General features: G+C 41.7%; 1 protein-coding gene across 2 annotated transcripts in view; it reads left to right on the top strand.

The window, feature by feature from the left end:
- CILK1 (ciliogenesis associated kinase 1) overlaps positions 1-21,337 on the top strand; it is a 57,451-nt gene that overhangs the window by 23,545 nt on the left and 12,569 nt on the right. Inside the window, exons 3-8 of one of the 2 annotated variants that reach the window (XM_045543755.1) lie at positions 11-65; positions 4,866-4,987; positions 6,008-6,087; positions 16,257-16,389; positions 17,071-17,242; positions 19,358-19,525. In XM_045543755.1, coding sequence (XP_045399711.1) covers positions 11-65; positions 4,866-4,987; positions 6,008-6,087; positions 16,257-16,389; positions 17,071-17,242; positions 19,358-19,525 — 730 coding nt within the window. Of the gene's footprint in view, positions 1-10; positions 66-4,865; positions 4,988-6,007; positions 6,088-16,256; positions 16,390-17,070; positions 17,243-19,357; positions 19,526-21,337 lie in introns of those variants that run through there. The other variant, XM_045543754.1, reaches the window with a different exon arrangement.

Raw genomic sequence — 21,337 nt, 5'->3', positions numbered from 1 at the left:
TCTCTTTTAGAATGAAAAGAAAGTTTTATTCCTGGGAGGAATGCATGAACCTTCGGGAGGTTAAGGTATTTATTAATATACCAGGGCATAATTTATGTATGGCTGATTAAAATAGCTCTGCACATGCTTAGATTTATAGTTGATATAATTTGAAAAATTCAAATCATTCCACTTGAATTTTTTCACTAATGCTAAAAAAGTGGGCAAATGATAACATCATGCAGCTAATAGCTGAAAGCAGACAATTACTATGTTAATGTAGTAGTGAATATACTGTTATTACCTTTCATCTTTAATGGATGTCTTATATCAATATATTTCAATATAAATGAGTTGAATGTGTTGATTTAAGTGAATTAGTGTTGCCTTTGAAGGTGATTGTCCTAATTATTAATATAAAGGAAAATGCGTTTGTTGAGTGTTTTTCCTAGACATAATAGCAGTACTTATTTCTGTTTCTTGCTGTAATAATTTGCAGTCTGTTGTCTGAGGGAATTCACTGATCAAGGTACCACTGTATCAAGCATTGTGGAGCACATATCTTCACTTTTACCAGCCTTCTAACTGGGTTCACTGTTCCCTTCCTTTCCCCCTTACCCTCTTTCTGTTGATTCTCTTTCAATTCTCCTCGTGTCTCCACCAGAATGGATTGACCATTTTGAGCTTTATGGTGTAATTCTCTTCCTTGTGCACCAGCGTGGTGCTTCATCTGCTCTTGCTCCTCTCACATAGCCCTGTTTGAGACACCTGATAGAATATTCAAACCCTTCCTCTTCCTCCAAGGGGGTGCTGTACATGGGAGGGGAGTTACAAGTCTAGAGCAGGCAAACTTCTTCCGTAAAAGGCCAGGTAGTGAATCTTCCATGCTTTTGAGGCCAAAGGTCACACTGAGGATATTACATAGATACATATATAAAAAGAATGAAAACACATTTTCATAAAATCTTCATTTATAAAATGTAAATATAACAACAACAGTAATAATAATAGAGTATAATTTTTATATGATAGATCTTCCAATGAGAAGAATGACATTCTTTTTTTGGGGGGGTGAAACATAACACCTAACTTAATTGAAGTTCAAAGTTCATGTTCCCTATCATCAAACTGATTGCCATTGTTTAATCTATAAAAACTATTCTTAGCTTGTGGACAACACAGAAATAGGTGGTAGGCTGGATCTCACCCATGGGTCATAATTTACCAACCTCTGGTCAGTAAATAAAATAAAAGTTCTGGGAGATATAAAAACATCAGAGATGAACAAAGCATGACCCAAGAGCATTTTCTCTGTGATAGGAAGTTCTGAGAGGTGTTCTTCGTTCAGATGTTAAAGCTTTACTTTTCTGTGCAGCTGACTGTATTAGTTCTAACGGAAAAGAGATTACTCAGGCACACAGTTTAGAAAAACTGTAGGCACATCGCGTCTTAGGAATTAAGTGGCTGCCTCAGCGAGACAGTTGAAGAAACCGCTCCTCTAGCTAATGGCCACCAGACATATCCCGCTCTATTTCCTTTGCCTGCACAGATGCCACATCTGCTGCCAACCCAGATCCCCCCTCCCCTACCCCACCCATGCTGACCCTCACACAAACCTTCCAGCACTGGGCCACAGCCAACCCCTGAATACCAGGGGAGGGAAGGAAGAAGCAGCTAGAAGGGAAACACCTTGCCAAGGGCCCCTTTCCCTTCCTCCTTGACGAGGTCCTTCTTTTCTACCCAGTGACTCAGAAGGGGAAGGGAAAGGAAGGTCACTGAAGGACTCTTGCCACCGTCATTCCCCACGTCCTGCCAGCTGCTTCATCACAGCAGCCAAAGGAACTGGAGGGAGATCCTGCACTGTGGTACTCGTCAGCCATCGTCCCTTCTTCATCTCTGCTCCTTGTTGCTGTCTGCCTGTACATCCCCAGGTTACCTCGGGAGGGCCTGTGGACCTCAGGAGGACTCTGCACCCGATGGCCAGCTGCAGGGAGGGGAGTCCTTGCTCCTGTGATGTCACTGGGGGGAGTGGGACCTGGTGGCATTTTTCTCAGAAGTCTCATCTTCCGGGGCGCTGTGGTGTTCTAGACCACAGTCTACGCTGGGGTCGTCGACTGCCAGTATCCTGGCTACTCTGTTCCTCTTTCTTTTTTTTAAAATCATCTTAACTTCTGGTGTCTTTAGATCCTTGCTCCAATAATTTCCCCTTCCATCCCTTATCTTCAAACTCTCCTTTCTGTTGGCTCCTTTTCTTCAGTCTGTAAATGTGCCCCCCATTCTCTCTAACCCAAAAAAGTCTCCATCGTCTCTCCCCATCAACTTGCACCTCTTTCCTCTCCTTACCTTACCTTCCAAACTTCTCCCTTCAGTGCCACTTGCCCCCATGCCATTTGCTTTTCAACCTAATTGAATTAGGCATCTCCCTCTCCAACTCTCCTGAAGCTACCAGATTTGCCAGAACTCAGTGGGTGTACACCTGGCATCCATGCAGTTTGCTCCCTGCCCACTTCTCCAGCCAGACTCTTCCAGATAAGCCTCCTTCAGAATTAAACTGGGGTGAGTCTCTTCCTTCACCCCTCAGACAGAGGCCACCCCTCTATTTCCACACCTTGCCCAACGACAGGCTTCCCTCCTGGTGTGCCCCTTCCCTCCCAGTGGGCTTGTCCCGGTGTTCCTTTTCCTTCAAGTCACATCTCCATGACGATGCTCTCACTGAGCACCCAGAGTTTACTGATTACTTCCTCTTGAAACATCTCTGGTGGTCCATGTTTCTGTCATTCCTTTGACACTTATGATCTTCCTTATTCTGTTACAGGTATTTTGTATCCATGTCCTGTCTTCCCAGTTAGGGTGTTAAGAGCAGGCCCTGTGTCTCATGCCCCAGACTATCCTTGAGGCCCAGTCCACTGTAGTTTTCATAGTTCAGGAACAGTTGATCAGTCCCAGAGGAGGGCAAAATTGATAATATCCATCTGGAAGCTTCACCCTCGTGTGGACTCATCACCAAATTTAAATTGCTATTAATACTTCTGCTTCTCCACTCTGATATGACTGACCTGCCTCTCTCTCTCCTTCGGAAACCTTTCCTGAGCCAAAATAGGATGTCTTCCATCTGGAAATATAGCTCTGTAGAGTGAGTCATGTGAAGTCCCCCACACAAAACTAATTCTTTTTATATTAAACTAATCCAGACTTTAACTTGCTCATAAGCTTCACTTAGAAACAAGAGCTGTGAGCTCTTAGACTCGGGCCAGTCATCCGTGCTCAAACACACTTCAGGTAAGAGGTGAAGGTACCCACTCCCTGCCTAGAATTCTCTTTTGGAAAAGGTTTAAAACTGATTTCATTTTCCTCTGAATGAATTCGCCCCGAGGCTACACATCCATTAGCTGTCTCAGGTATTGCTTGTGATCCATTTTAAGGAGACAGGCAGAAAAAAAAGGTTGTTGCAATCAGTGAGCATTTAGTAAATTCTTACAAGTTAAGCAATGTGTGCATTTGTTATGGAGAACCAGGAATCCAACCCAAGCAAAAGAAGTAATCAGCCCAGTTGGGTCATTCTAGAATGATCTGGCCAAAACAGCGGCGGATTCCCTGCCAGGGAAGTGTCTTGGCTGGAATTTGCCTTTTGGGGGGAGGTTCCAGAAGTCTCGCTTTGTTCTCATTCACTGCCCATAGTTCCTTTCTCCCCCCAGCTGCTTGACGTAACTTGATCATGTCGCACAGTCCCAAGCTCTGATCCCCTGGGTACCTGGTTACTGAGTGTCCTTCTAGATTTGGATGTTCGTTTTAACACTTCCATCTTCAAAAATTCTGTTTGTTTTATAAAAGGGATGTTCTCTTTAAAGAAATTCAAAGATAAAGAGGGCTTTCACAATTTATTATTATTGTACTCACTTCTCTATGAGGAAAAGGCTTTTTGAATTAAAGGGCTCATCTCACTGGCCAAAGCGGCCCTTGGAGGCTTCCTTGAAGGAGACAGTCTATTGGATTCTGGTCATCCAGTAAGCAAACCAACAGCTGGGTGTCTCTGGCTGTTGTCCAGGAACTGGACTGCTGCTCACTAATGCAGAAGTGTATTGGGTCACTAGCGGCAGAACTAATGATGCAAACAGAAAACAGTGTACACATGGTTGGACTCACATGTTCCAGGAAGAGAAAAACTGTGCATGTGTGAAGCTGAGCAATCGGAAGGCCACGCACCATTTTCTGAGCTACCCTTTTGCTCCTCAGCTACTGCCTGACTTTTTTGCCTTTGTTGTTCTCGAAAGCAGAGGGATTTCACTCATCTCACTTCAGGGTCTTTCCAAAACGGTGTCTCCTCCTTCTCCTCACATTGTGATTCAAACTCACCTTGGAAGAAGGAGTGCTCTACCTCTCAGGGACACACACAAGTCAGAAGAAAGTCGAGAGTCTTCGGCCATCAGCTTCAGTCTTTGTGAACAAATTTCTACTCAGAGTGCCTGCAGACTGTTAGCTAGTGATCTCACCCCAAAGCAGCTGCATTTTTGCTAGATAAATCAAAGCCTCGGCTTCCTTTATTGGTTCCTCTCTGGCCACTTCCACAGCCTGAATTCCATCATCTGAAGGGAGTGAGCCTAAAATAGCCCTGGTGCATTGCCTGGTGCTGGGGGCGGCCTGCAATACCCGGTACTGGTCAAATACTTACCTTCTAGTCCGTTCGCCGGAATAGTTTTTCTAGGTGAAGTGACTATTGATTTCAGAGAAATACTGTTTATTAAACTGTCAGTAAAATATGACATGGCATTTCTGTGGTTCTAAAATTAGGTGTTTCTTCCTAAGTATACATAGGATTACTTTCCTTTTTCAACAACAGATTTTCTCTAATTTTTTTTGTTTGTTTGTTTTTGTTTCTTGCCTTTTAGTCTTTAAAGAAGCTCAACCATGCCAATGTAGTCAAATTAAAAGAAGTTATCAGGGAAAATGATCATCTTTATTTTATCTTCGAGTACATGAAGGAAAATCTTTACCAGCTCATTAAAGAAAGGTACAGTTTGGTCATCACGACCCTAGAAATAAATCTTGCAAAGTGGATGTGTTTTCTTTCTGCTTTTGTTTATTGCAGTCTCCTGATTCTTCCTCCACTGTTTAACAGTCATGCTACTGGGCTTTGATGTGGAAACCTGCCAGTTAGATGAGGGGCCCTGCCCACATTCCTACTTTGGAGGCTCTGTGACAGCTTTGGGGAAGCTATTCTCAGTGCAGCTGTTTTCGCGTTTTAAAGGGTTATTCATCCAAAGAAGCTCAAGGATTCAACAGACGCTGCAGTTTTCCATTCCCACGAGGACATATGAGCAGAACAACTACAAGTCAGGGGTGTACACAGCTTCATTTATTTTGAGACCTCCGTTGAAAAGTTCTGGGTTTATTTCAATTCCTCTCTTGCTATAGTGCTCAGGTGCTTGCATACTAGGGAATAGGAGACTAATAGGAAACTTACCTGCTATGGGAATGTTGGACTTTAAAAGTGAACCAACCATGCACAGCCTCTTGGGCACATTTTCTTGGTCACAAAGTGAATGGCATTCACAGCATCCCTCTGAGTGATTTGTGGGAATCAATATCATCTTTATTGTCAATAACAGCAGTGTCGCTGCGTGGTGTCCCCAACCAGAAGGAAAATGTTAGCCATTGCATCACATAAGGCCTTCATCTAGGAGACCTCAAATTTTCCCCACTAATATTTTAAAAAGTTTTAGTTTATATCATGGAGAGAGTAGATTTTTATATGCTATTAATATGTTGGAGGAAATTTTTTTTATTTGCCATAAAATGTTTAATCTTTTCTTCTTTATAACATAACTGAATATATTTGGTGTTTATAAGGTAGCTCCCCTTTATGGACAAATGGTTTTCTTTGGTAATATTATCAAAACATCTGGCCAAAAATTAGCATATGACTGAATGTTTTCTTAATTTTTTTACTGTATGACTGTATAACCAAAAGAACATGAAAACACAGGATTCATTTTCATACACAAACTTTGTTTTTCTCTGCCCCTTACAGAAATAAGTTGTTTCCCGAGTCTGCTGTAAGGAATATCATGTATCAGATATTGCAAGGACTTGCATTTATCCACAAACACGGTAGGCGACTGGAGTACTGTGCTTTTTAATAGCAGTGAAATGTTTTCATCCAGTAGAAGATGTAGGAAGCATTAATGCCTGTTGTAACTGACTCCCAGAAAAGGTTGAAAAGCTGAGAGGCTGATGATGGATTTTGGAATATGTTATCTTTTGTAACTTGGTTTCTGAATTTTCCTCATTATTTATCATGTCTGTGTGTTTTTATTCTTTAGGCTTTAACATTAAGCTTGTTGGTTATAGATTGAGCTTTATAGTTATAGTTAATTATTCCTGACTGTTAACTGGTATATTAATGAGAAAGCTAAAATTAGAATTCTGAGAAGTTTTGTGTATTATGTTTGACCCACTAACTATACTGTTGTACTATAGCTTTTCATTTTTCTAATGTATTTATATTTCAACTTGTTTCAAAAGGTTTAAAAGTGGCCTAACAAGATTTATGCAACACAGAGCAATAGAATAAAAATTAGCAAACTAAAAAAAAAGAGGAAAGGCAAAATAGGGTATGGATATAGCCAGCAATGAGGTTAATTCTCAAAATGCAAGCCAGCAAATTTTATTTCAGTAGAAGCAGCAGACCACAGATTTGATTGTGAGCTTGTTGTCAGATCACAAAAAATGTGAAACATGTCCAATTACAACATACATAGTTTCCCTGAGGTAAAAACAGACCAGTTGCCCAAGAAAAGCAGAACTATTCTTGACACCGAGAATAGAAAGCAGCTTTTCTCATGAAGTCTTTAGAGGAGACAGTATGTCACATGATTTCATTGAAAACACAGAGACAGATTACATAGGGCAGTTTCATGTCATATCCCTCAGTGGAGGTCAATTATATCACCTGATCAAAGAAAACAGTTTACTGGGGCCCAGTGTGATTCGCGCTGTGAATGGTCTGGTTAGTCCAGGGAGAGATTTAGAGTACCCAGAGGAACGACGGCTGCATATACATCCAGGAAATTGTCCATCACTATTCTTCTTAGTTGAGCTTTTGAAAGGTATTAAGCAGCAGTGAGTTTGAGGTTATATTCTCCAGCAACTACCCAGAGCATTGCTGGTCTTTGTTACTAATTGGAGGAAGACCCAGCTGGGGTTCAATGGATACATTCTTGTGAGCACAGAGCCACCGGATGGATGTATGCATGGATGAAGTCAGAAGTCCCTTCAGGAGGTTATTCTGAGGTCATTTTAGTATACAGACAGCTGGGTAAAGTGGCTGATTTTGCACAAGCAGAAATCCATTCACTCTCAGTCTAAGGATGTTGTTGCCATTGTAAATACCGCACCAACAAATGAGTCTTATTACTCAATAAGGAGACTGAGTTGAAGTCCTTTGACAATACAGTCAATTATTGGCAATGAATAGAAAAGACCTCGTGCTGCAGAAGGTGGCATAGTACATCTGGGGTGGTTACCAGCCTGTCCTAAGAAGCCCCTCCCAGTTAGAGACTAAATGAAACACAGATAAACAAACATAGGCCATCCATGCAGATCCTTGTGAGCCTTAGGCACATGCTGAGTAATAAGCAAGTAATATGCAAGAGTGAGTCACATTGTGAGCCAGTTCTAGTAAAAAGTTTTTAGAACAAGTTATCTCTGACTCCACTGACATTTATAGAACTAGCGCCTTAGCCTTCATTCATAAGAATTCACAGGCGATAGTGTGAATTTGCAAAACACTACAAACTTCTGGTAGAGTGTTTTAGGGACAAATCGGAGAAAGGTCTGCTTACTAGATTAAGAGCTCAAGAAAAAGAAATAATGAGAAGTCAAAGGGATTCTCAAAAGAGATAGGTCAACCAGCATGTTTCTAGGTAGAGATAGTGTCTCAGTTATTCAGGCTATTTGCTTGGTGCCATAATAGAAACTGAGCAGTAGAGGTAAAAGAAAGTTAGTGTTCTTTGGCTTTCTCTTCTTTTCCTTTTCATGAGACTCAGATATTTGTTAACAGAAAGAAATTGTAGCCTTTTGTCCAGGTCTCTACCAAATCAAATATGTGTGCATGCGTGTATATGTACACACACACTATATACACGCACACACAGACCACACATCTGCATCCCCAGACATGTGCATACACAAGCACACATGTACACATACCACATGCATATATACCAACACACACTCATCCCACATGCACACGCACAAGTGCACATGCATGTGTGCACACACATACACATTTGTAGCCGATAATTTAGCATCCATATACTACTGTGTCAAAACAGCTCTTTGTAATTCTGCGCTGTCAGTTTCCTTCACATGCCTTAGACACTCAGACTGTGTAGGGAAATAGTACAGGGGAAGGTTTGGTTTCTAGAGAAGGTCAGACTTCTGCTTTTGTAACCCCAGGCCCATTGCCATTACCAGAGATCCTGAGCAGTTAAGTGCCCACTCCTAGTTTGAGCTTAATAACAGTTTATCTGTTACTTTATTCATTTCCTTGCCAACTTCTCAGGTAGAAAGAATAGATGGTATCTGTTCCTTTCAGAAAAAGGAAAGTTGAGCCAGGCACCATAGCTCACATCTGTATTCCCAGCTACTCTGGAGGCTGAAGCAGAAGGATTGCTTGAGGCCAGGAGTTGGAGGCTGCAGCATGGTAAGATTGTGCCACTGCACTCCAGCCTGGGTGACAGAGTGAGACTCTGTCTCTACAAAATAAAGAGAAAATTGAGGTTCAGAGAGATTTAAAACCTGCCAAAGGTCCCATTGCAATAAAGTGGTGGAGTGGAGATTAGTTCAAATTGTGCCCATTTACCATGCTGTACTAGAAAACCCTGTTTGTTCTCAATGAGAACAAGAGAGTAAGAAATGGAGAAAATAATAATAATTGTAAGTGGGATGAGTACTAATTTTATAAGTCCTATCCCATTTTCAGTGATAAATGATTTTTAGAAACTTTTTTATGGTTTCTGTATGGTTTTGACTTTGGCTAAGTGCACGCATACCTCCATATTATTCTTTTCTCTGCTATTGGAAAAAAAGATTTGTGAGTTTAAGGTTCTTCCCAGGTAGCTTGTGCTCACCGTGAGAAGGTGCATTCTGCCCCAGGGGAGCAGACTCCTTTGAGAGGCGAGAACAGCGCTGCAGGTAGTTGCTATGGCCGTACTTCATGTCACTGAGTGTTTTCCTCCCACGGGGAATGAAAATATGGCTGTACTTGGTGCTGACTGAACAATGCCAAAGCATATGTACTTTGCAGGAATTAAATAATTAATGCAAATGGTCTGTTTCATCCTTGACCTGCCCTTACAAATGACTAGGTCACACTTATCCATGCTCATAATAGAAATGCATTAGGTGGCTTGAAGGACAATGTTTTGCCCCAAGAAGTGGCTCTCTGCTTCTGTGTTTCACCACTGTCTTGCTGTGCATGACCTTGAGGCAGTCCTTTATGTGCGGCTGTCCTTGTGGCCTTCTTGATAAAAATATTGTAGGTTTAAATTTAGTAATATCTATGAAATTATAATTTTCACAGCAGGAAGGTATGCTATATAAATTCACAGTGTTTAAATATTCACTCTGTGTTCATATCAGATTCATCAATAACAGAATGTGGGGAAGGTTAGAAAGACTTCCTTGTGGCTTGATGTTTTCCTTGCCCAAGGGTTATTAGGGAAAAAGCACAGAAATTTTCTGCCAGGATAAAAGAGAAAATCCCTCTGTTATTCAACTGTCATTCAGTACTCTGAAATTAAATTGATGGTCTGTTCCTGTCTTCTGGAAGGCAAACAGTTTTGAACAGGAAGGTTCTAATCATAATAGCACTTTGCTGTTGCATGATCTCTGAATGACCCAGTTATAAGGGTCTCCATTATGAATCAGAAGCCCAGAGGAAGAAGTGGGCTCATTGTTGTAGGTCAGTTGCACACATCAGCAGAACACGTACCCAGGTAGGATTCAGATCAGAGTTTTAGTGCCACCTCCTCACAGGTGGGGCACATCACTAGCCTCAGGAGCCTTAATTCTTATCAGTAAAAAATGCAGCCACATCTGCGTCTGCCTACTTTAACAGGTTGCTGGGAGGGTAGAATGAGAGAATTTTCTAAATCAAAGTATTAATAATGACTAGCTCTTGCAAGGTGCCGAAGTACCAAGCACTGCTCAAAAACTTTACAAATGTAACAATAGTCCTGCAAAACAACCCCACGATGTAGATGCTGTTACTTCCCCCATTCCACAGATGAAGAAACTGAGGCACAGAAAGGTTAAGTGACTTTCCAGCCAGTGAATAACAGAATTGGGATTTGAAATCAGTCAAGCTGACTGGTCTGCACACTTAGCCACTTTGCTGCATTGCCTCTCCTATGGAAATAGTAATGTTTTGTTAAAACAGAGATGAAAAGTAGCCATATGTGACATAAGGGTCTTATACTTTTAATTACCAAGAAATCAGACTCATGGGTGTAAGGCTAATAGCCAGTGCTATGTTATTCAGTAATTAACAGAGGGCTAGATAGTCTACAGACATTTTCACGTATTTGTTATAAAGGTTTCTACTTGAAGACAGTATCACAGATATAGCATATGTCAATGGACAGATATAGTTTTCATCAGTCATTTTGAGAGTGTGCAATTAATTTTTTTTTTTCTAACCATTTTCTCTCTGGTTGTTTTGAGCCTGAAGTATCATCTGTAGAAAGGGAAGCTGCTTAGAGGTATTCTTGGGGAATCGGAATCTTCATTCTCCTCATTTTCACTAGTGCGCATGTTCTGTGTGAAAGGAGGCTTAAAGAAGAGTTAGCAGCGAGGGAGGAGATAAAGCTTGGCTGATGGGAGGGGGTGGTTGGTTTACAGGAACACGACTGGGGCGGAAGCACAGTACAAGGACCCTGCAAGAACGGTACTTGGATCTGAGCATGCGTTGATGGGGTGGGATGAACTGAGCAGGGAGACCACTCGAGTTAGTGGGGATGGGTGGGATAGATGGTGGCAGAGGGGGCTGCGGTGGGGGTGGGGCTGGAGGACAGATAGCTCAGTATCTGGAAAATGCCACATAAGTTCAGAAGTAATTATTACTCCAACCAAAAAGGAAAAGGGGAGTCCACAAGGAAAAACAGCATTCATATGGACTTGAGAGGAGCAAAACCACAACTCAAGACTTAGTTATATGGATTGAGAGGGAAAGAGTAGCGTAGGACACTGTAACAGCTTTGATCCATTTCTTGGGGGGATTGGGAATAATTTATCTACCACCCCTCCCCCCCCCACTACCATGACTCAGTTTTCCCATCTGTTCAGTAAGGAAACAATGACTGCCATTTTTCTTTTTTCACTGAAGTGTTTTTAACGCTCTAATTTTTAGGAAGACAAACCATGGTCTCACAGTTGGTATATTTTCAGGGGTCATAGGAATTATCTTATGTGCATGACAAAAGATCACTTTCTGATCACTGTTTATGTCTTTATACATTCTTAAGCCAATTCTAAGGTGGGAGCACACATTCAGACCTTCTGGGAGATAGAGGGTACTCTGAATAACAGAGGGTCCAAACACAGTGACTCAGTTATACCAACTCTTAGGACAGATGTCACCCACTCTGGTGGGTGTGGATAATCTTTATTTAATAAACTGTCCAAATTTGTCCATATCAGACATTGTTTTTGTTTTTTTTCATTTTAAAGGCTATTCTCGACTAATGTTGAATTACTTTTTGCATTTTTTGAGTTGACAACCTCAAGTTTGATTCTTACTATAATTTTGGTTTAATTTATTATTAATTTGACTAGGATACTTGAAGGAATTGGTATGGGGAAGGTCATTAAGTATATTACAGTAAAATGGCAGGATAAAGAATGAAGCAATGAAATATATATATTTCATAATATACATACAATCACATGTATACATACACATATATACATACGCTATAAAAATGGCACATTTGCTGTGCCTATCTCTGGTCTAACCCAGGTCTAACTCCTTTGATCTCTTCGATGCTTTGGATTATGGAAAACAGAAGCAGCCCTGTGGTGGGAAGGAAGTACCTCCTCCTCTCAACTGTGGCCCTCTTGATATATTTGGTCACTTCTGTACCTTCATCCCCTTCTGTGTGCACTGGGTTCTAGGCTCTGAAATTATGTTCACTTTGTCCACCTACACCAGCCATTTACCTTGCACATCCATCATTATGCCATAACACTATCCATTTGGAACTTGACCCAGTACTAAGTCCTATTGTCCTCAGAGTGATGAACAGAAAGGAATGTCCTTTTATTGCAACATTGTTGCTTTCCGTGATACATGGCATTTAGTGCATTGTCACTTATAACCACATCACAATCATCCTCCCTTCTTCTAGAACAGAGACAATCTTTGGAATAACCCTGGAATTCCTGCCTTTGTTCATTCATTCCTTCTACCAACAGATATTTACTGAAGGCCTTGCTGGAGTTCCTGCCTTCATTCATTCATTGTACCAATAAAACTCCCTCTGTGACAGGACATCCAGCCCTGAGTCCTTATTGTCCCCTACACACTACTTCAGGGCTATTGCTCTTTCTCAGTTCTCAGTTGCTGTCTCATGGGGCTTCTTCCCTCCCACTCTTCCCACAGCTCTGGTCTCTCTGTTGACCCTGCTTACTTGGCTCCTGTAGATTTGTCACCATTAAGCTTCATGTTCCCTACAAACCTACACAAGTCTTTTGTCCAATCAACAAGAATGTATTATGAGACCACCATGCTCCTGGTGCTGTGCTAGGGGTTCAGAAGAGTATAAATGTAGTCTCTACCCGTAAAGTGCTCCCATCTAATTAGTGAAAAATGGTAATATTACTGAAAATGATAGAGCTCTACCTGAATTCAGAGTGGAGAGCCTGTTATGTTCATGAGGGCAAGAACCATGTCCATTTCGGTTGCTTCTGAATCCACAAAACCTAACCTATTGCCTGGCAAGGAGTGGACCCTCAGTAAATATGTGTTGGTAGCATGAATGAATGAATGAAACCAGCATATTGGGATGGCTTCATGGAGGAAGGGAAACTCAAAACAGGTCTTGAAGGATGGCAGTGGTTGGGATTGATGAGACAAAAAGGAGCAAGGACACAACATTACTAATGAGAATAAATACAGTCATGCATCACTTAACAATAGGGTACATTCTGAGAAATACATCATTAGGCGATTTTGTTGTGCAGACATCATTCGGTGTACTTATACAAACCTAGATAGTACAGCCTACTATACACCTGGGCTATAGGGTATAGCTATTGCTCTTAGGCTACAAACCTGTGCAGCATGTTACTTTCCTAAATATTGTACGTAGTTGTAACAATGGTAAGTATTTGTGTATCTAAATGTATCTAAACCTAGAAAAGGTACAGTAAAAATAAGGTATAAGAGAGAAAAAATGGTATACCTGTTTAGGGCACTTACCATGAATGGAGCTTGCAGGACTGGAAGTTGCTCTGGGTGAGTCAGTGAGTGAGTGGTGAGTGAATGTGAAGGCCCAGGACATTACTGTACCCTACTATGGAATTCATAAACACTGCACACTGAGGCTATACTTAATAAAAAAAATTTCTTTCTTCAGTAATAAATTAACCTTAGCTGTCTATAACCTTTTTACTTTATAAATTTTTAATTTTTTTACTCTTTTGTAGTAACACTTAGCTTAAAACACAGACACATTGTATAGCTGTACAAAAATATTTTTTTCTTCATATTCTTATCCTATAAGCTTTTTCTATTTTTTGCTCTTTTTTTTTTTAAACTTTCTTTTTTTTTTTTTTGTCAAAAACTAAGAAATATACATATCATCCTAGGCCTACGCAAGGTCAGGATCATCAATATCACCGTCTTCCACCTCCACATCTTGTCCCACTGGAAGGTCTTCAGGGGCAATGACAGACATGGAGCTGTCATCTCTTGTGAGAACAATCCCTTCTTCTGGAATCCATTCTGAAGGACCTGCCTGAGGCTGTTCTACAGTTAACTATTTTTTTTTTTAATAAGCAGAAGGAATACACTCTAAAGTCACAATAAAAAGTATAGTGTAGTAAATATCAGACAATAGGAATTTTTGAGCTCCATTATGATCTTATGGGACCACCGTCATATATGTGGTCCCGTATATATGGGACTGAAACCTCAGTCACATGTGCAAGGCACATGACTATGCAATGAACTTAAAGGGAATGAGGAATTTTACTTGATTAGAACACACTTTACACATAAGGGTTAGAAAATGAGTTTCTCTCTTTAGGTAGAATGAAAGGAGTTCAGCCTTGTTAAATAATTTGAAAAGGAGCCATGGAAGGTTTTCTGTGTGGCTGGGAGAGTGACAAGGGAAAAATAGTGTTTGAATTGTCAGGAGGAGTGGGAGTCCAGAGAAGTGAGGAAGGCCTGCAGGAAAGTAGCATCGCAGGCACAGGCAGTGAAGCAAGGATTTGGGAGGGAGAGTGAGAAAGGGTAGAAAGGTAGATATTTCGGTGGAAAATGTGACACAGTCCCATGACTCTCTGGGGAAGGGTAGCTCCAACATAACTCCAAATGGCCTGGCAATTTTATCAAAGGAAGGAGAGAGGATCTGGGAGAGGAGAAAAGTGGTTTTGGATAAGTTCATACAGGTGTGATAGTGGCATCCGGTTGCTATCCAGTTAGCGACTGAAGTCTCGAGAAGGGTAGAAAAGGCATGTTAGAGATGTAGACTCGAGCATGTCAGCACAGAGGTCGTCAAGGACTGGTGTAGATCTTCAGTGATGGCTGTTAATTTCTCCCATAATGTGCTAGTTAGAATCCAGCTTCCACAGCACTGATACAGGTTGAGTATCTCTTATCTGAAATGTTTGGGTCCAGAAGTGTTTCAGATTTTGGATTTTTTCAGATTTCAGAATATTTGCTTTATCCTGTACCAGTTGAGCTGCACTAATCTGAAAATCCAAAATCCAAAATGCTCCACTAAGTGTTTCCTTTGAGTGTCATGTCGTTGCTAAACAAAGTTTCAGGTTTTAGAGCATTTCAGATTGCCAAATGAGGGGTGCTCAACCTGTAATGGCAGCACATAAATGACAGCACCAGCAGCATCAGAGTTGTATTTCCAGTTTGGTGTCCTGTTGAGATTTAGAGTCACGTTGAATGATGTCTGTATTGGTGGACACCCTCAGTAAATGGAGGTTTGGGGTTTTCAGGGGCATATATTGCCGATCACTGGGTGTTTGAGCGCACTTGGAAGATTGCCGTGTTGGTCGTTTCCTGCCTGCCCCTCCAGAGCTCTGCTGTGGCTGAGACAGGCTTCCCATGTGATGAGTTTCTTTGCCTCTCACCATGTGAGCTGCAGATGTTCCTCTGTGCTTCTTCATTAGACAAAGTAATAAGCACTTAACATTTAAACATATGTTGCAACACACCAGAATCTCAGACAGGAGGTCAGATTCATAAATCCCTTGTTTCTTTAAATAAAATTATAATTGTGTTTCTGCTGTGGTATGAACTCTCAATTCCTATAAGACTCTTGTCTTTTGAAATGGTTTTAATCTCAAATTCTTTCTGGCTGACCTGGGCAGAGTAGGAATGATCTTTTTCCTTTGAGTGACAGCTTCTTTTTGCAAGTTATCACAGGCCATAACCAAGTTTTGATATTTTCAAAGACATTTTCTCTCTTATAAAAAAATTACAAAGGTCAATTTTTGAATGATTTTGCAAACAGAAATGAATGAAGTCCTGAGAGAAGTTCAAAGGACTCTACATTACCCATGGGATGAATGTGTACAGTCTTTGGTGCCATGTCAGAATACTTTTTTTTTTTTTTTAATTTTGTTTTGAGACAGAGTCTCACTCTGTTGCCCGGGCTAGAGTGCCATGGCATCAGCCTAGCTCACAGCAACCTCAAACTCCTGGGCTCAAGCAATCCTCCTGCCTCAGCCTCCCGAGTAGTTGGGACTACAGGCATGCGCCACCATGCCTGGCTAACTTTTTCTATATATTTTTAGTTGTCCAGCTAGTTTCTTTCTATTTTTTAGTAGAGATGGGATCTCGCTCTTGCTCAGACTGGTCTCGAACTCCTGAGCTCAAAGGATCCATCCACCTCAGCCTCCCAGAGAGCTAGGATTACAGGCGTGAGCCTAAGAATACTTTTTAAGTTATAGCTATCATGAAAAGAGCAATGCAGCTGCAAACAGTAATGCGGAAATAAACTTGCATTTGGATTCCTTCCTCTCTACTGTTTCTGTAGGCTTCTTCCATCGGGACTTAAAGCCTGAGAACCTCCTCTGTATGGGACCAGAACTTGTGAAAATTGCAGACTTTGGATTGGCCCGAGAAATCCGATCAAGACCTCCATACACAGACTATGTATCTACCAGATGGTGAATACTGTTTTTCTCAAAATTACTTAATTGCACTTCTTCAAAAAGATACCATTAGACAGAGGATAATATTAAAGTCACAAATATTTACCTTTCACTAAGAGAAACCGTGCAGTCTCCAACAGATATTTGTAGGTGTGTTGGCTTTGTATGAGGTTAAAAGCTTGTGTTGCAAATAGTGTTGAAAAGAATCCCGTTGTGCTTTTCCATAACATAAATAAGATTTTATATGTAGGCCTTTCTGAGGACGGTTTCCCAAAAGAGTTATGTAAAAGATTCTCCAGAAGACCTGTCTGAAAATCATCTAATTGCTACTGTAAAAACTTTCAGACCCTAGGAATTTGATTTGAGCAGTTTGCCACGACCAATAAGTAGACTACACACAAGTTTCTCTCTCTCTCTTTCTCTGTCCCTCTCCCTAATTCTCACTGTCTTTGTATTTCTTGGAAATGCTGTAGAGAAGACTCCTGCAGGGAAATGCTCAGTAGAAAATACTGTGCAGTAGAGAATCACTACTTTTCAACGGTAGCCGTGGCAGTTGCCAAGTCCTCACAAGCCCATGTACCACAGTGATCTAGAGAGAAAACAGAGAGAGATAAACTTTCTCATTGAGAATTGTTAATGTCATTTGATTTCTGACCAGTGGAAGCAACAGCTAGCGGTTAACCTTTGTCTCCCCAGGTACAGGGCTCCGGAAGTGCTCCTGAGGTCCACCAACTACAGCTCCCCCATTGACGTCTGGGCCGTGGGCTGCATCATGGCAGAAGTCTACACCCTCAGGCCGCTCTTCCCTGGGGCCAGTGAAATTGACACGATATTCAAAATTTGCCAAGTGTTGGGGACACCAAAAAAGGTAATGATAGGGAACAAAGGCCTGTGGGCCAAAGCCAGCAGCTTCCCCTGTCCCCTCCCCTCCGGCCATCTGCGGCACGGGCACCGTGGAGCACCTGCCCCTTCTAGAACCTTTCTCTTGACCTTGGTTATTCTCCACTGCCCACGTGCTCAGACACGGCCAGCTTCTCTTCCTCCTACTCTTAAGTGTGAAACCTGTCACAGCTCCCTCTGCTTTGCTCTGCTTCGTCTCACCTCCGTGTAGAGCTTCTCTATTTCCATGACTACAACGCTTCTGTCTGTTCAGAAGTCTCCTCAGTGTAATCTGTAGCCTTAGCCTCCCTCCCTTATAACTCTGTTCACATATTGGCACCATCACCTCAAGCTCAACACGTCTGAAACAGATGGCTCTGTGTCTGCCACCTGCCAGTTCCCTTCTCTCCTTTCCCTTTCTGTGTGTGGTCCCGTCCTCACCCCAGAGCCCCAGCCTGGAGGCTGAGTTTTCAGCTTTACCTTCTCCCTTTCTCTTGCTCCCCTTCCCTTTATCCAAGCAGTTGGTCAGTAAATCCTGCTGAATATCGCTGTATTACGTCTCACGTGGCTCTCGTTCTTTCAAGTTCACTGCTGCCATCACAGAAGCCCTTGATGGCCTTGCCTGTGTCTGAGGGTGTCTTCTCAGTCTTTCTGCCTTTCAGTCTTTTCCTTCCAGCTGGTCTGTCAGTCAGTGGCCAGATTCAGCCTCCTAAAGAACAGCTCTGGTACTGTCCTCCTCTCCCAAAATATTTGTCAACTCCCCATTGTCCAGCCCTCTTGACTCCTATGTCTGCTCCCCACTGTGTCCCCACACACTTCCCGGCTGTGTGCCCTGGGGTCCCCCACCTCTGCGCTCTGCACACACCCCCTCTCCTGAGCGAATGTCTCTCACGTGGCCAAATCTTGCTCTTCCTCCAAGGCCCCAAATTATCTCCCTCCTACTGTTTCACTAATGTCCTCTCCATCTTTAGCTGTGTCCTGTGTTATTAATATAATTGCTTGTAGACATATCAGTTTCCTGCACCACAAGCTCGGTCCGGGGAAGGATTTGTCGTGTGTTTGCTTTGCCAGGTTCCAGCTTCATTGCTGATACAAACTAGACCCTCAACATTTTTTAAAAATTATTTGAGCGAATCATTAATGCTACCTCTTCAAGGTTTCTTGAGTCTCCTGCTGAAATCTCTCCTTCCTCTGCATATCTGTATCTGTACCTCTCTTGTGGGCTTTGTCACTTTTTACTCTGTATTATTGTGTTTTTTTAATAAATGTCCTATTTTCTCTTTTAAGGACAGTAATATCCCTAAGGGCAGGATTTACATTGGGTTATTTTTGGATGTCCAACAGCACTAAGCATATAGTAGGCAGTTCAGAACTATCTAAGTGAATGAATGATACAAGCTATACACAATGCCACTTGGCTTTTAAAAAGGTGAAGGGAGAGCAGTTACATTAGGGTGTATCTTATAAAATAGTAGAGTGTCAGAACTGGAAGGAACCTTGGCCATTTGTTCTTGAACATCATTCAATGATGTTCAATGTTGGAACATCATTCAATGTTGGAACTTAACATCATTCCAACATTCAGTGTCGCATAGATACGAAGCATGGCAAAGTAGCAGGCTTGACGCTGGGTGAAAAGCTTTCTTTACTGCTGGTCTTCTCAGCACATATGCTTTGAGTAAAGCTGGAAGTATAGTAATATGCAGGGTTTCACAAATTTATTTGACCAGGAACAAGGTGTTTTATTTTGTCTCCCCCCAACCCCAAAATATTTCATTAGCAGTTTTCAAAACCTCTGTCTCATGGAACACAGCTGTAGAAATACTAATTTGGTTCAATCCCAAAATCTCAGGAGATAGACTAGCTTATGTAAAGATTATAAAATAAGCTGCGGACAAATCCAGCGTCTTTTCCACTGTTCTGCAGATTTCCTGTCCTTCTTAGTCTCTTCATGGACACGGCCGTGGGTCTCGGCACACTCAGTGCCACGGCAGTGCATGCAGGTGGGGTACCTGTGTGGTCGCCTTTCCATTTGGGGCACACATGTCAGAATCATGTCACAGCAGTTGGCTGAGCAAGATTTTCTATCATTTCCTTCTTGCAGACCGACTGGCCTGAAGGCTACCAACTGTCAAGTGCTATGAACTTCCGCTGGCCCCAGTGCGTACCCAATAACTTAAAGACCTTGATTCCCAACGCTAGCAGTGAAGCCATTCAGCTCCTGAGGGACATGCTGCAGTGGGATCCCAAGAAACGACCAACAGCTAGTCAGGTTTTCTTCCATTTTCTTCTGTTTGATGCATTTCTTATGAGGTTCACATCTAACTCTGAATAATTTGTATCAACTGCATGGGAAATATTTTATTTCAGTATTGCGGGTGAGAAATAGTATTCAGTACCACTGATGGTGTACTATATAAGGTATAAGAACTTAAAATAGTTTGAAACATACTGCGTATAGTTAAAGTAGTTAAGGTTTAATGTAGTTGCTTTGAAAATCAGCATATAATTCACATGATACATCACCATATACATGAAAATGAAAATGAACAGATGTTTCTATCTGTCTTTGGAGAATGTTTTCAAATATATTGTCTATGAATTAAAATTATGTAGTATTTTGTTTTTAAGCCAGTACTTATTAAAAGGCAACTTCCTACCTTGTAAAGTTCCACTCACTCATTTTACCTCTGACATAGAGAGATCAACAGATGAGATACAGCTAGGATAATAACTGCAATTAGCATTTTATGGCACTTTACAGTTTGCAAATGCCTTAGTACATTTTATGTGATTTTTAACCCAATGAAGACTCCATGAGATAGGCATCATTGTTTTCACTTCTGTGAGAAAATTGAATCTCAGAAAGCTTAAGCGATTTGCCCTAATCAATCCTCCAGTAACTAGTAAATATAGTATAACCAACTACAATTCAACCAACTCACCTGAAGTGTAAAGTCAGGTCTGTTAACATCATGCCTCCTACTTTCTCAATCCACCCTCCCCCAGGCCACTTTGACTTACATTATGAAATGCACCTGAAAGAGAAGGAACCTTGACCATTTGTTTACGAAAGTCACAAAGCAGTAATGCTATGGGCTCTTACGCTCATGTGCCTCCTGCAAACCTCCTCTTGCATTAGTTTTATGTCTGGCCCCTTCTCAACTTGTCTCATTGACAATTACATTGCTCAGAGGAGCAAATAAATGGCCAATTCTAATCAGAGAAGATTTGGCAGAGCAAAAGTGATGGGGATAGCTTAAGGAAGCATCAATGTGATAAAGAATTTGTGATAGCTGGAGAGATGATAGTTGGAGGAATAATTAAGGAGTTTAGAAAAGCAGTTTTCCAAAGGCTCAGAGAAGAAGGAGCCATGGTTTAGTGCCATAAAGCTCTGGAAAGCTCAAGAGGTTTGGAAAACTCTCAAAGTGCACTTCTGGCAGTGAGATTCACAGATGGTTTCAGGGCAGAGAGGAGGCATTTTGATAAACCCAGTTTTTTAAATGATACATGCAAGAGATGAAAAGGAAAAGATTCTGTAACATGGAACTAAGACAGGAATATGTGCTTTTAAGAATAGTATCGGCCAGGCACGGTGGCTCACACCTGTAATCCTAGCACTCTGGGAGGCCGAGGCGGGTGGATCGCTCAAGGTCAGGAGTTCGAGACCAGCCTGAGCAAGAGCAAGACCCCGTCTCTACTAAAAAAATAGAAAGAAATTATTTGGCCAACTAAAATATATACAGAAAAAAAATTAGCCAGGCATGGTGGCGCATGTCTGTAGTCCCAGCTACTCAGGCGGCTGAGGCAGTAGGATTGCTTAAGCCCAGGAGTTTGAGGTTGCTGTGAGCTAGGCTGACACCACGGCACTCACTCTAGCCCAGGCAACAAAGCGAGACTCTGTCTCAAAAAAGAATAGTATCAGAAAAGTTAAAAATACCCCCAAAATCAGTTGAGAATTACAATGCCTACAGAGAAGGCTTTCAAGTTAGATGCCAGAGTCTGGAATTTCCACGTTATTTGCCCCTGTGTCTATACTTACCTATAATCATTACAGAAGTTTATAACCATCTTCCAGACTCAC

The sequence above is a fragment of the Lemur catta genome, chromosome 2 (genome assembly GCF_020740605.2).
Source record: "Lemur catta isolate mLemCat1 chromosome 2, mLemCat1.pri, whole genome shotgun sequence".
Classification (NCBI taxonomy): Eukaryota; Metazoa; Chordata; class Mammalia; order Primates; family Lemuridae; genus Lemur; species Lemur catta.
This window is presented reverse-complemented; position numbering and strand designations above follow the sequence as displayed.